The sequence below is a fragment of the Pelmatolapia mariae genome, linkage group LG14 (assembly GCF_036321145.2).
Source record: "Pelmatolapia mariae isolate MD_Pm_ZW linkage group LG14, Pm_UMD_F_2, whole genome shotgun sequence".
In the NCBI taxonomy this organism is placed as follows: domain Eukaryota; kingdom Metazoa; phylum Chordata; class Actinopteri; order Cichliformes; family Cichlidae; genus Pelmatolapia; species Pelmatolapia mariae.
In genome coordinates this window covers 40,405,384-40,420,757 of record NC_086239.1, presented here as the reverse complement: position 1 = coordinate 40,420,757, position 15,374 = coordinate 40,405,384, and the positions used below count along the sequence as shown (strand labels likewise).

The following is a 15,374-nucleotide window of genomic DNA, read 5'->3' as shown; positions in this document are numbered from 1 at the left end:
AGGTTAGTCATATCATTTCTCAAACCACCTCAGCAATCCTCCTCTCAGGTATATCTGCTCCGGCCCTGCAAACCTGCAAACCTGTGTTTAGGAATGAAATCAATTTGTCAAATCTTTTCGAACTCCTGGCTCCGTCCACAGCCTGCATCCTTGGAACTTCCTAGAAACAAAACCTGTGTGTTAACCAGAACTTCACATTTCATACTCAGTTTTCCCCACTTATGATCCAACCTGTGTTATAAGAAGGAAAAATTAAAACAGAACAGTTATCAGTCATGTGTTTAACCTTAGTCCAGTCTTTATCTCAGTGTCCAGTCGGTCCAACTTTAGTCCACCTCGTCCGTCCAGTCACCGTCCATTTACACACATTCATTCACACGCATTCACACAAGGTATTGCTGATAGTGGAGACTCCCGCACAAATAATCAGATTCTCCACCCTCAGCAACATGAGCTCATTCATTTGTTTTATTTTGTTTTTTAGGAAAATAGTTCTTTATGGTTTTGGACTGGATTGGCTCGCTGCAATCCTTTTAGACAGAGACTTAGCCTTCTCCTCCGCCCATTGTAATCTGGAAAAGGTCACCTTATGTTTGGTCTCGCAGAAATTTTTTACAGCGCTGTTATTCACTCTTCCAGGCCTGCTTAGAACAAAAATAAGAAAAAGAGAGCTGATTATTAGCTCATCAAATCACAAAACAAAATCACCTGCCTGGTTTTCTCTAAGTGCACTGTTACAAAAATAATGGGCCCAATTCTAGACATGTCCATGTTTAATAAAACTCCCTCTATTAAAATAACAAGAACACCAAAAGCAAACTGACCGAATCAACCCATCACTACAACCACAACCACAACCTCAAAACTCTTAAACACAGAACATTTTGCCACAAGTTCTTCAGGGTCCTGACACTCTCAGGTCAACTGACATAATTTCACCTGCTCAATGCACAGAAAGTCTTGTTAAACGCCACACAGTCACAGTGTCTCCTCCAGTGCAAGCTTCACTCCTACAGTCAGACAGGAAACCCAAGTTCCTCTTTTCCTTTTCCTGTCCCGAGTCATTCAGCTACTTTGCATACTGAGTCATCTCTCAAGAAGTTGCCGTGACAAGAGAAATACATGTTTAAACATTCCCACATTATTAAATTATCTTCATTTTCTTTCTATACTAATCACTTGTTTTGATCAATCCGTACAAGAGCACTCCTAAGTCATTCTTATAAAAACTACCTTACTCGCTTTTCATTTTCCATAAATCACTCCCTTGTCATATAGCTTCTCTGAGTTATTCCTCAACTTCAAGCTTTAAGTGTATTTTATTAAACATTCACACCATTCCATCACTCATAAAAGTAGCAAGCTGATTTTCATTGCATATGTTTGTGTTCTTAGCCAGGATTAATCAATGCCTATGCATTAATCTTCATGTGCTCTCTTGTTAATGCATTTTCTGTTTGTGTGTGTGATTTTGTATATGTTTCTTTTTGCAGTGTTTCAGACTCCTTCACAATTTTCCACTTAAACAGTCAGTTCTCTCTTTCCCCGATTTGCTAACCCAAATTTTGATTTCCCACCTTAACAGCATTCCTTGTCCTCAACCAGGAGTAATGGCTTGCTTTTCAGGTTCAGAAACACATGGCGCTGTGAACAATTCAACCAGAAACTTGCCTGAACATTTCCAGTGATGTTAACCTATAACTTTCTTCCGACCGCTGCATGTGGGAAATTGATCCAGGTCTGCTTTGCCCCTGAAAAAACTGAGACATTTTCATTATTATCATCAGTGCTTAAACGACCCGTTTCCCTCTCTTTCGGTCAAAAATACCAATATATGTCGTGTATAAGTGTAAGCGTGTTCTTCCTTGCTTTCATGATATGTGGTCATGTTAATGGAATGTAAGCTGCTTTCTTCATTGCATTCTTGTGTATTTTATAATCAGGTTTAATTCATGCATCCTTTCACTGAGCTGTGGATTCAAACTGTCTCACTTCTGATTCTTTCCAAAAATAATTTCACATGTAACAATTTGTGTATGTGTGTTTTCTATTCATTCATGTAATCGTTAGTTCATGTATTTATTTTCCTCGGTCTCTCTTTTCTTTTCTTTTATTTTTGTGGTGGACAATCCTAAACCTCCATGATTTAGCTTCCATTTTCAATCCAATTATATCCTGTACTCTCGCACTCAAACTCATCCAGGCTTGACCTCTGGCTGGTCCCTGTCCTTCTCTTCACAGTGTCCTGTGTGGCCTTAAAATCTCCAATAACACAGTCCCACTCAGATTTTTCTGCTCCTCTGTTTCTTCTCCGTTGATCTTTTCAGTCTTTTCTTTCAGGATTACTCCAAGCATGGTAAATATGAAACTCAGTGTCCAGTGCTTTTCCACAGTTCTTTATCCCACTGTTCAACTGTCCAGCCTGTAATTCACAGTACATGTTGCATCACGTGCTTTCTTACATGCTGCTGCTGGAGTCGTCAGTCGTCGTCAGTGTTAATGCTTCACTTGCACTGTCTTTTGCCTGCTGTTAACTCTTCAAGTCCACGATGTTCTGTCGGTCTTCATCAGGAGATTAACTGTCCTTTAAGCTTCTTCTCAGGGTCGGGACAAAGTGAGAGGTCAAGCTGTAAATTTTTAGCCAAAGGCCTGGCTTGTTTTCATCCCAATTCTGTTAATCTATCCTTTTGCCGCTGTTCTCATGTTTTCAGGTTGAGGAGAGTCCACCTGTATTGACACACTAAAACATGTAATTAATATCATTTTCATTTGTTTTCTTAAAACCTCCATTTGCTTCATCTGCCCACAGTTTAACTCGTCTGTTTCTCTCTCTGGGTGCTCCCTTGACACAGTCAGTTCCTTTTATGGGCAAAGTTCCTGTCACACACACACGCAGCTACTCAGAGCCATATTTTCTGTTCCTCTCCTGTTTTTTACAGGCTAATCAAACTCTTGTTTTTTGTATTTACAATCTACAAACCCTCTTTAGTTCTACTAAGTCTTGATCTAAAAACAATACAGCCTTATTCCACGCACACACTTTTCTCTCAGACTTCCTCTGTTCACGCACTCTGTTATGAACCCACATCGTGTTATTATTACTTATTTATTATTTTGTACAAATCACACAGAATCATTCAAATCCAGTACTCACAACATTCACACACTTAGAATCACTCAAAATACGCTTTCCTAAGAGTATTTTATCAAACATGCTTTTTAGAATCAGAAAGAGGACGTAGTTAAGTGCATATGTCCTCTTAAAAGAGAAGAGAAATAAACACATATTGGACAATTTTCCCCATCTTAGACGAAATGTGACCTTAAATGTCCGTTTCTAAGTCATGTTCTTCTTTAAACACAATGAATGACCTCCAGGTCATAACCTTTGGACTTATAACTCTAATATAAGTCCACACAGCGCACCAAGCACAGAGAAAATTCAACCTCAGTGCTTCAGAATTCTCCTCATAATTCAGAAACTGTTTCTGTCATTTATCTGCCCAAGAACTTCATCAAATGGACCTCGCTGGGTCCAGTAATCTTCAGTACATGTACATCACTGCAGCCAGTGAAGATTTAAAACAGTTTCTTGCCTCAGTGCACCCAGTATTAACTTATCAGATCGACCGCAGCCTATCCATCAATATCAACACAATTGTGTGTCCACATGTACACAACGTATTCTTCACTTGTATCACAGCACATCTAGTAATATCATCAGAATTACTTCAACATGGTAAACATTGATTTTCCTTTAAAATCAACTTACCATTAAAACTCAAGATCACAGCTGACTCGATTCTCTGAAATCCTGAGTCAGTTAAACACCTTGCTCAACTCAAGGTGTCCTTTTCTCGGACTCCCTCGTCTGAGCTCACTCTTTTTACCCCGGCATCTCCACCGGAATGTTACGAGATCTTCCACTCTTACTTGGTGAAAGAAGGTAACTTCGTAAGGTCTCTCCGCTGTCTCACAGTAGCAAACAACCTGCGCATTCAGAAGATCCCCTTCCCACTGTAGTTCAATTTTCATAGACCCAAAAGTAAGCATATTATTTCCCTAGTCAAAAGTGAAACCGTTCCTTACACAGTAATTCTTAATCCAACTTTAAAGTGAAACCAACAGCCTTCGTGTTTTGAAACTAAAAAGAGGAAGGAACAGCGCCCAATTTTAGCTGCGCATGTTGTCACTGAACAACACACACAGAGACACAGACCCAGGGCAATTCTTCCTGGATCATTTATCAACATCTTACCAACACAGTCCGCATTGATTATTCTTCTGGACCTCAGCGGATCCACCAAAATTCATATAAGTATATCAACCATTCACCGATTTATTTCTTTTCCTCAGACCACGCTGGATCTGTTAATATCAACAAAGCTGCACACTCAGAATTGTACAGCTGATTCTTCCCATCAGACCACGCCGGATCTGTTACTTCAGTACAATAAACACTGGTTTTCCTTCAAAATCAGTTTACCAAGAGCCACAAAACCATTTCTGACTCGATTTTCTGAACTTCTGTGTCACTTAAACATCCTGACAGCACCAGGTGTTTTCTGTCGGACTTCCTCGTCCGAAATTACTCTTTTTACTCACAAATAAGTGTCTCTCAAAATGATCCTTTTGATCATTAGCTGTTTTAAAACCAAGCCCACAACTCTTGGCAGGTGCCACCTGCAGTATCCCTGCGCCGAGGGTCCTCTTTGACGTCTCAAAGAGGGAGGGGATTCTCCAATCCCGTGGGTTTGACACTTATTAAACCATAAAATGACCAATAAACTCTTATATTCTCTTATTCTTAACATCTCATGTTACTTTTAGCTCAGTACTGTTTTCTACGAGTCGACCTTGAACACAACCCTACTTCAAAGTTTCACTTTCATTACTTCAACGTTTTACTTTATTCTCAAGAATTCAGTTTTACCACTACTGAGCCAATTTGATAGTTAAGATCATCAACTCAGCGAACAGATAATTTAGAATTCAGCCAATTTGCACAAATTTGCTTATTGAACAGGTTTGTGCTTACCTTTTTAAATCTTTTTAGACCGGTCTTCTGTTCGCCTCATATCAGATCCAAACTTCGGCCACATTTGTTCTCTCTGTTGCACGAAGAACCGGGCGGAAACACCAAATATTGAACCCGATCCTTTTTTCCCCATGACAAAACAGAGAAAACCGACTCATAGTGTGTTAAAACAGTTATATTTCTTTTTATTCAATCATCTTCCAGAGAGAGAGACCCCTGCACAGCTCAAACGCCAGTTGCAAGAGCTCTCTAACATTAGAATCATAAGCTGTGTCTTATATGGTGTTATTTTGGTACTTTACACGTCACACAAGCTCGAACATTGCTTATATGAAAAGTTCCTCTTTTTTGTGTCTATATCTATTAATATGCCTTGTGCACTACAACTTCCTGTTTTTCAGTCTGGCTGAGCACTTAGTTTGTGAGTCAAAGGTGGCCTTGCTCTACAAGCCTTCATTATTAAAGTACATAAAACAATATAAGGAGCAGATACACATTAAAAATATTTCTTTTATTCCTAACACCTGCTCTTTGGTTAAGAGCAGCAGTGTTCAGGGCTCTAGACTAACTTTTTGCCACAGTTGCACTGGTGCGCCTAGCATATTTTTCGGATTATAAGGCGCACTTAAAATCTTTTAATTTTCTCAAAAATCGACAGTGGACCTTATGTATGAATTCCGATTTTGCTTACTGACAGCAAACTGATTTTATTTGGTACACGGTATACTCAGGAGCCTCACAGAGTAATACCTACCTACTGTGCTTCAAGTAATATTACTGTTTTGTGTGTGTATAAGGACCCTAAAATGGCAGTCATTAAGAGACGTGCTTACAAAGCTCAAACTCAGGGTTGTCAGAGATGCAGTCGAACATAGGAATAGAGCAGATGCGAGAGAATTCAACATTAATGAATTAATGGTACCGAAGTGGAGGAAGCAAGAAGAATGAGCACCTGTGTTGTACTCAGAATTGAATTGTGTGCATGGTTGCAGTCTGTAGCCCCTAGTGTATTAGATTAGCATTATACAAACTTCCTATTGCTGCAATGTAGATTTTTCTATTACTTTTTACATGCTTTTTCATCAGAACAGAGCATCATAAGATTGTAAGACATACAAGAAATATATATATGTATAAAAACGAGATTCCAGGGCTCATGCTTATATGGTTTTCTTTTATCCAAAAACAGGGTAGTTTAGCAATCGTGTAACTGTGTCCTTGACCTTTTTACCAGTTTGAGGAGTTGTCTGCTGTCTGGTCCAAATATTTAGGATGGTTCAAATGCCAAGTCTCTATATGGAAACAACAGGATATTTCTCTGGGGTTTTTTCTCATACGCTTATGGTACCCGACGGAGGAAGTTTAAGCATCCTGAGCTCTCGGAGGTAATTGACCGGGATGAATCTATCTTATTGACGGTCGTCTGACCTCCTTCTTGACCCGCGGTGTGCGTAAAACAAGGCCGTTTTCTTTGACAGTTTCTGTTTCTCTGTCTATTGAGCATTTCTGCTAAGGAGGAAACCTGTTGTAAAATTACTTCTAAAAAATGAAGAAAAAGTCTTTACCTCACAAAACCTCGTCGGGGGTGAAATTGCTTTAATAAAATTATTTGGGGCGCTAAGAAGGACCGAGTTCTGAATATGGGTGCAGTGCTTTTTTTCACTAAGGGTTATTTTTTACACATACAAGGAGATGAGTGGGCGGCCTGTATGAAATTCTTTGCACGGTACTCTGTAGGTTACAAGCATTAGAATAGTCTTAAAGGTTTTTTATTTTATTGCGTCTGTAATAAGATTGATATAAGAAAGTAAAATAAATCTGCTATTGTAAAAAGAAATAGCCCTCAGTCTTTACCGAGAAAATGGTTATCAAGATCTTTGTCATAATATTGATACTAATACTGAAAGATTTAAACGGTGTGCTGAAACAGAATTCAAACTATGAGTTCAACTGTTGTCTGTGGAAAAACTAACTGCCGTGATCATTCTGTCTCTCTATACAGCATGATCTCCACTGACTCATCAGAAATCTGCTGCGTTACCCCCCTGAACTTTCCATGCCCCAGGAATGACACCCCCCCCCCTTCTCTGATCACAATTATCTCTGAACTTTTCCTCAACCATCCCCCCAGGAATGACCCCCTCCCTCTCTGGACAAAACATACATTTTTGTTCCCGCCGGATGCGATTACTCACGCATCTGGAATCGATTAGTCACTTCCGGAGTACTTCCGGTAAGGTCAAAAGGTCAAGGCTAGGGTCATCAATCAAGTTTTGACACAAGCTGGGGTGGAACTATCTCTCTCCTCACTTACAAGGTCTTAAATAATCAGGCCCCATCTTATCTTAATGACCTTGTAGTACCATATCACCCTATTAGAGCACTTCGCTCTCACACTGCAGGCTTACTTGTTGTTCCTAGAGTATTTAAAAGTAGAATGGGAGGCAGAGCCTTCAGTTTTCAGGCCCCTCTTCTGTGGAACCAGCTTCCAGTTTGGATTCAGGAGACAGACACTATCTCTAACTTTCTTTTTTGCTAAAGCTGATCCTGGTTCTGCCAGAGATTTCTTCCTGCTAAAAGGGAGTTTTTCCTTGCACTGTCACCAAGGTTTTGCTCAAAGGGAATTGTTTGATTATCAGGGTCTTTACAATATAGCGTGACTGTCATGATTTGGCAGTATACAAATAAAACTGCTTAGTTTGTTCTTTGCTCAGGTCATTTTGACTTTCGTTCATAATTTTATTCTTTTTTTTTTGACACTTTCTATTTATTTAGGAACATTTTTATGCAACAAGATAAAATAAAAAAAGAAAAAGAAAAAGAAAAAACAGAAACATTATGAGGTCATGGGAAGATAACATATGCTCGTACATACATCTGCACATCCACACATACATACGTCAACAAGTCTGCATTACTAATTCTATGCATTAAAGGGTGCTGCCACAAGCTGTAAAGTCCAGCCATTTTCTCCATCGTCTCCTTCCCAAGTCTCCTTGCAGTCGCAGAGTGAAAGTCGTACATTCCATCAATTTGACGTCTTCCACTATAGAGGTAAAAAGTGTTACAGTGGGAGGATCTTTACAGAGCCAGCGTTTTGTTATGGCCTTTTTCGCAGAAGCCAAGAGAACTCTCAGAAGATAAACATCATCTGCAACGAAATCGTCTGTAAAATATCCCAGATACAATGAGGTAAATGTACAAGACACGTGGAATCCCAGCACCTTTGTAATTATCTTTACAACTTCCGTCCAGAAGGGTCGTATGAGTGGGCAGGACCAGAATATTTGACCGTGATCAGCCATGTCTTCCCCACAATTCCTTCAGCAAAGCGCAGGTGTAGCACTGAATTTAGACTTTTGTTTAGGCGTTATGAAAAAGCGTATAATGTTCTTCCAGCAGAAGTCCCGCCACATGTTGGAGTTAGTTGTGGTAAACTGTGTCTCCCAGATCCGTGCCCACCCATCTTCTGTAATCACAACGTCCATTTCTTTTTCCCATTTCTGCTTTATGTAAATCGTTGAGTCCCCTTTGAGCTTAGTCATACATTTGTACAGTTTACTTATCAAGGCTCTGTTACTCCCAGAGTCATAAGCATCAATGAAAATATTAACAATCGAGAAGTCTCCACGGACACAGCTCTTTAGTCTTTTGCCAATATAGTCACGGATTTGCAAGTATCGAAAAAAGTCTTGTTTCTCGAGGTCGTAAGTCTTGCATAGGGTATCAAAAGCCATAATTTTAGATTTTACAATAACCGAACACCCAGCAGTGATTCCATGCCACACCCATTGTTTAAATCTACTATCGTGGGAAGCAGGTAAAAAATCAGGGTCATACGCTGGCCACCTCAGAAGTTTTATCTCTTCCTGTAGTTGTGCCTGCTTGACCACTCCCCTCCATATTTTTAATGTAAAAGTGACCCATTGGCTGGGCATCAAGGTACTGTACGATTCAGAAGCTGCGTGACCAAGTCTAGACTGGATTGGCGTGTCCGAGAGAGACATCTCAATCGCCTTCCACCTCGCACAAAAAGCATAATTTTATTCTGTTTTATTTCCTTGTCCTTTTGTAATTTGTTTTTCTAGCTAATTATTTATATTGAGAAAAGTTTCCGTTTTCATGCCCTCCTGTGTTCTATTCCTGTGTTAGGTGTACTCTCATTTGATGAATTCATGTTGTATTTTAGTAGCTTTTGTTTGATATATATTTGTGGATAAAGTTCTCATGGAACTGGCAGATGGAATCACTTTACCAGGAATAGTTTGCATCCATCAGAACAACACTAACCTGTCAAAGAAATGTATGTAGTATTTGGACACATTTTGTGGATCAAATACAAAGAAACTGCCAAGAAAGCTAACCAGATTTAATGACATCAGTAGACACATATAGCAAAGGCCTTTCTGGCAATGAAATGACAGCTATATTTAATCAGACATGTTGCATGTATTCACAGACTGTATGAATACTTCTGTAGGAAGAAAAACTGTAAAGGTAAACAGTCAAACAAAAATGCTTAAACATACTCAGAGGTGCATTCAGAAAAATCATAATCAAAGTAGATTTGGGCAACATTTTAGTGCTGTGTTTGAAAAGCTGTAGTCTGAAGCTGATTCTTGGACTCATCTTTCATTTTTTCCAGAAGAGCAAACTTTTATATAACATGCGTATTTGAGACATTTTGAGTCCATACAGTAAAGGGTTAACGAGTGGTTGGCATGTAAGATAGTATAGTGACAAAAAAATACGAAACGTGGTTGGTAAAGTATTCATGTTCAAGCTGCTCTGAACTATCCCAAAAAAAGCACCGCATGAAAAGTTGAGCAGAGAAGCAAGATGAGGCGTGCAGGTGCTGACGGCTTTCTGTCGCGTCTGTTTGGATCCAGAAAAGCAGACTTTAAGGATCCTCATGTAGGAGTAAAGGATTAAAAGGATGAGACCAAAGATTACTGTGAACATGTGAACACGTCCAAAGTCACTACTGATTGTAGTGTCAGAGCAGGCCAGTTTGATAATGTAATAGTTGTCACAGTACAGTTTGTTAATGATGCCCCTGCAAAGCTGCAGAGAGACAGTCAGAGAGGACAGTATGGAAGCATTTACAAGAAAAGAATAGAACCACGCTAGAGCAGTGAGCATGGCGACTTTGTTATCTGTCATACGTGTGCGATATTGTAGAGGACAACAGATGGCGAGGTATCTGTCAAAGGACATGACAGCCAGGTTGAAAAATTCAACACTGGCATATGTGTACACACAGAAGATCTGCAGGAAGCACAGCGGAGCAGAAACAGTGTGAACATCAGAGAGGATCTGAAGCAGGAGGAACGGAAACAGCCCTGTACTACCATACAGCTCATTCACAAACAGGCTGCACAGAAACATGTACATAGGTTCATGTAAGCTTCTGTTCACACAGATAACCACAATCAGCAGGACATTGGCACAAAGAATCACAATATAAACAGTGAGAACAATGAGGAAATACAGGGATTTATAAACACCTGTGTCAAAGTATGCTCCAAGTGTGAAGTATGAAACCCGTGTGCCGTTCATCACGATCCTCCGCATAACTTCATTACAGTTAGCATACGACTCTTCCTGACAACGGACGAGCAACACTGATCCCACCTGGCTGAGCAGACACACCCATTCTGCTTCTTTTAACCTTTCATGTCAGGGGTGGACTGAGCTGACTCCACCATGAAATTAATTATTAATGATCACTTGGTGACAAATCATTATTAATATATCATGGACAAGTCCAGTCAAAACAATATTATCAAGCCTGGGTTAATGCTTGGTGAATGCCTATTGGAGATAGGATATTATTGATGAGTAATGAGTAAAGATGAAGTTAAAGTATCACATTTATTATAAAAGCTAATGCATTTATCACTAAAGTCATTGTAAATTATTTTGTCCTGCTATTTATTCACTGGAGAGAATAGTGTTGTCAGTGAATGGTGTTCAAGTTGTTATTCAAGTAGTATAGTATGCATGAAATACAGAAGAAGTGGAAGAACTTCTTGCACTGCATGGCAACAAACCCTTAACATGGATAGTAAATATGGTTTAAACACAGAGATAGATTGTAAGCCTAATCCTTCTGCATACGCACAAGTTAATTGGAGATAATTTATCTGAAATTCAGGAGTAGGACGACACCTACACTCTCCTTCCGGTCTATACACGCCTCTAGCACTAATACTTGTTGTTCCCATTTTTGTGCAAAAACTCAACAAGCGTTAAACGACTCTAACGGCGTTTCCTATAAGAGCAAGGAATCCTGTTTACCCATCTAGCAGGATCATCAATTCAATTCAATTCAATTTTATTTATATAGCGCCAAATCACAACAAAAGTCACCTCAAGGCGCTTCATAGGTACAGAGAAAAACCCAACAATCATATGACCCCCTATGAGCAAGCACTTTGGCGACAGTGGGAAGGAAAAACTCCCTTTTAACAGGAAGAAACCTCCGGCAGAACCAGGCTCAGGGAGGGGCGGGGCCATCTGCTGTGATTGGTTGGGGTGAGGAAAACAGGATAAAGACATGCTGTGGAAGAGAGACAGAGATTAATAACAGATATGATTCGATGCAGAGAGGTCTGTTAACACATAGTGAGTGAGAAAGGTGACTGGAAAGGAAAAACTCAATGCATCATGGGAATCCCCGGCAGCCTACACCTATTGCAGCATAACTAAGGGAGGATTCAGGGTCACCTGGTCCAGCCCTAACTATATGCTTTAGCAAAAAGGAAAGTTTGAAGTCTAATCTTAAAAGTAGAGATAGTGTCTGTCTCCTGAATCCAAACTGGAAGCTGGTTCCACAGAAGAGGGGCCTGAAAACTGAAGGCTCTGCCTCCCATTCTACTTTTAAATACTCTAGGAACAACAAGTAAGCCTGCAGAGCGAGAGCGAAGTGCTCTAATAGGGTGATATGGTACTACAAGGTGGTACTACCACCAGCAAACGCTTGCAGCGCAGCTCCACTCCTAGTTGTTATGAAACCAGTTTTGAGCCCAGTGGAGTGTCCTGAAAATCCGACCCATCTCAGCGACAAAATCAAAAGAAATGCCACCTTTCCCATGCTCCAGAAACGTCTCCCATAGACATTTTCCCATTAAGGATTTCAGACTGGACTGTAGCCTGTATACAATGAGTTCTAAAAGAGAGACTTATTCGCTTAAGGTATTCCATCCATCCATCCATCCATCCATCCATCCATCTTCTTCTGCTTACCTGGGGCCGTCGTGGGGGCAGCAGCCTAAGCAGAGAAGCCCAGACCCCCCTCTCCCAAGCCATCTCCTCCACATTGTCCAGGGGAACACCAAGGCATTCCTTGGCCAGCCGAGAGATACAATCTGTCCAGCCTGTCCTGGGTCTGCCCCGGGATCTCCTCCCGGTGGGACATACCTGGAACACCTCACCCAGGAGGCACCCAGGAGGCATCCTTGTCAAATCCCCGAACCACCTCAACTGGCTCCTTTTGATGTGGAGGAGCAGCAGCTCTACTCTGAGCCCCTCCCAGATGGCCGAACTTCTCACCCTATGTCTAAGGGAGAGGCCAGCCACCCTTTGGAGGAAGCCCATTTCTGCCACTTGTATCCGCAATCTCCCTCTTTTGGTCACTGCCCACAGCTCGTGACCATAGGTGCTCTCTTCACCACAACAGACCGGTACACCAATCTGTCTGTCAATCTCCCGCTCCCTTCTCCCGTCACTCGTGAACAAGACCCAGAGATACTTAAACTCCTCCACTTGGGGCAAGAACTAGTCCCTGATCCAGAGTGGGCACTCCACCCTTTTCCGGCTTCGGACCATGGCCTCACATTTGGAGTTGCTGATTCTCATTCTCACCGCTTCACACTCGGCTGCGAACCATTCCAAGGTGAGCTGGAGGCCGTCACCCGATGAAGCAAACAGAACCACTTCATCCGCGAAAAGCAGAGATGAGATTCTGAGACCACCCAAGTGAAAGCTTTCCGCCACTTGGCTACGTCTAGAAATTATGTCCATGAAAAATTATGAACAGAGTCTGTGACAAAAGGCAGCCCTGGCGGAGCCCATCTTGTCCCGAAGCACCCTCCACAGGACCCCCTGAGGGACACGGTCGAATGCCTTCTCCAAATCCACAAAACACATGTAGAGTGGTTTTGGGCAAACTCCCATACACCCTCCAGTATCCTTGAGAGGATGAAGAGCTCATCCAGTGTTCCACGACCAGGATGAAAACCAAATTGTTCCTCCTGTATCCGAGGTTCGACTAACGGACACAGTCTCTTCTCCAGCACCCTGGCATAGACCTTCCCAGGGAGGCTGAGGAGTGTGATTCCCCTCTAGTTGGAACACACCCTCTGGTCTCCTTTCTTAAAGATGGGAACCACCACCCCGGTCTGCCAATCCAGGGATACTGCCTCTGATCTCCACGCAACATTGTAGAGGCATGTCAACAAAGACAGCCCAACAACATCCAGAGCCTTCAGGAACTCAGGGGGGACCTCATTCATCCCAGGGGCTCTGCCACCAAAGTGTTGTTTAACTGCCTAAGTGACCTCGCCCCTCATCCTCTTCCTCGCCACCTCTGCTTCCTCCATGGAAGACGTGCCAGTGGGATTAAGGAGGTCCTCGAAGTACTTCTTCCACCGCCCGACAATTTTCTCGGTCGAAGTCAGCAGCACTCCACCCACACTATACACAGTGCAGGTAGAACACTGCTTTCCCCTCTTGAGTCACCTGACAGTTTGCCAGAATCTCTTCGAGGCAGTCTTTTTCCATGGCCTCTCCGAACTCCTCCCACACCCAAGTTTTTGCTTCAGCCACTGCCTGCGCCGCGTTCTGCTTGACCTGTCGGTACCTATCAGCTGCCTCTGAAGTCCCACAGGCTAACCAAGGCTGATAGGACTCCTTCTTCAGGACCCTCCAGTACCCCACCCAGGGACTCCAAGAAGGCTGGGTACTCTGAACCCCCACTTGGCACATAAGCGCAGATGATGGTCAGGACCCATTCCCAGACCTGGAGGCGCAGGGAATAAACCCTCTCTTCAACTGGGAGAAACCCCAGCATACAGGCAGCAAGCCGAGGGGATACCAGGATACCCACCCCAACCCGCCGCCTCTCACCAGGGGCAACTCCAGACTGAGACAGAGTCCAGCCCCTCTCCAGGATATTGGTTCCAGAGCCCAAGCCATGCGTTAAGGTGACTATATCTGGCCGGTACCTCTCAACCTCACGGACTAACTCAGGCTCCTTCCCCACCAGAGAGGTGACATTCCATGTCCCAATTGCCAGTCTTGGTAGCTGGGGATCGGTTCGCCAGGAACTCCACTCCTGGTCACCACCCAGCTCACAATGCACCCAACCCAAGGCTGGCTGCAGTTGGTCCAGAATGCTGCAGCTCGTCTTCTGACACGTACTAAAAGATGTGAACACATTTCCCCGGTGCTTGCCTCCCTTCATTGGCTCCCTGTCCACTTCAGAATTAACTTTAAAATGTTATTGTTGACTTACAAAGTCCTGAATGGACAGGCTCCCGGGTATTTGTCTGACCTCTTGCAGACTTATACCCCCCTTAGATCTCTTAGATCAAGTGATCTTTTGCTTTTAGCTGTACCAAGGTCGAGGCTGGTTCATAGAGGTGATCGAGCATTTGCAGTCGTAGCGCCTAAGCTGTGGAATAATTTACCCCTACACATCAGACAGGCTCCCACTGTCAATCTTTTTAAATCTTATCTTAAAATGCATTTTTATTTACTGGCTTTTAATACAGCATGAGAGTTATTTGTTAATTCATATTTGGTGTTTGCTTTTAATACTCTAAGTTATTTTATTAGGTATGTTGTATTCTTGTACAGTTATTTTATTATGAATGTTGTATTCTTGTACAGCACTTTGGTCAACGCTCCTGTTGTAATTAAATGTGCTATATAAATAATTAAACTATTAAAAACCCCTATGGTGCCTCCTGCGGGTGGTGGACATGCAGGAAGATGGACCCATGTACCTTTGTTGGGCTGTGCCTGGCCGGGCCCTTGGACTAAGGCCTGGCCACCAGACGCTCGCCCTCGGGCACCCTCCCTCGGCCTGGTTCCAGGGCATGGCCCTGGTAACCCTATCCCGGGCACGGGGAACTGTTTCCTTGATGGTCTTGTCACAGGGGTCTTCTGAATCGCTCTTTGTCTGGTCCCTCACCCAGTACCAAATTGCCATGGGTGACCCTACCAGGGGGCAAAAAGCCCCCAGTCTCGCCTCTGTCAGTGCGCTCCAGGGCAGCTGTGGCTACAATGTAGCTTGCCATCACCAGTGTGTGTGTGTGAATGGGTGGATGAC

General features: G+C 42.5%; 1 protein-coding gene across 1 annotated transcript; it reads right to left on the bottom strand.

The window, feature by feature from the left end:
* Positions 1-9,670: 9,670 nt before the first annotated feature.
* LOC134641831 (olfactory receptor 5P66-like) lies at positions 9,671-10,603 on the bottom strand. The gene has a single exon (XM_063494436.1). It carries the CDS (start codon positions 10,595-10,597, stop codon positions 9,671-9,673), a length of 927 nt encoding a protein of 308 aa, XP_063350506.1. The 5' UTR covers positions 10,598-10,603.
* Positions 10,604-15,374: the final 4,771 nt, after the last annotated feature.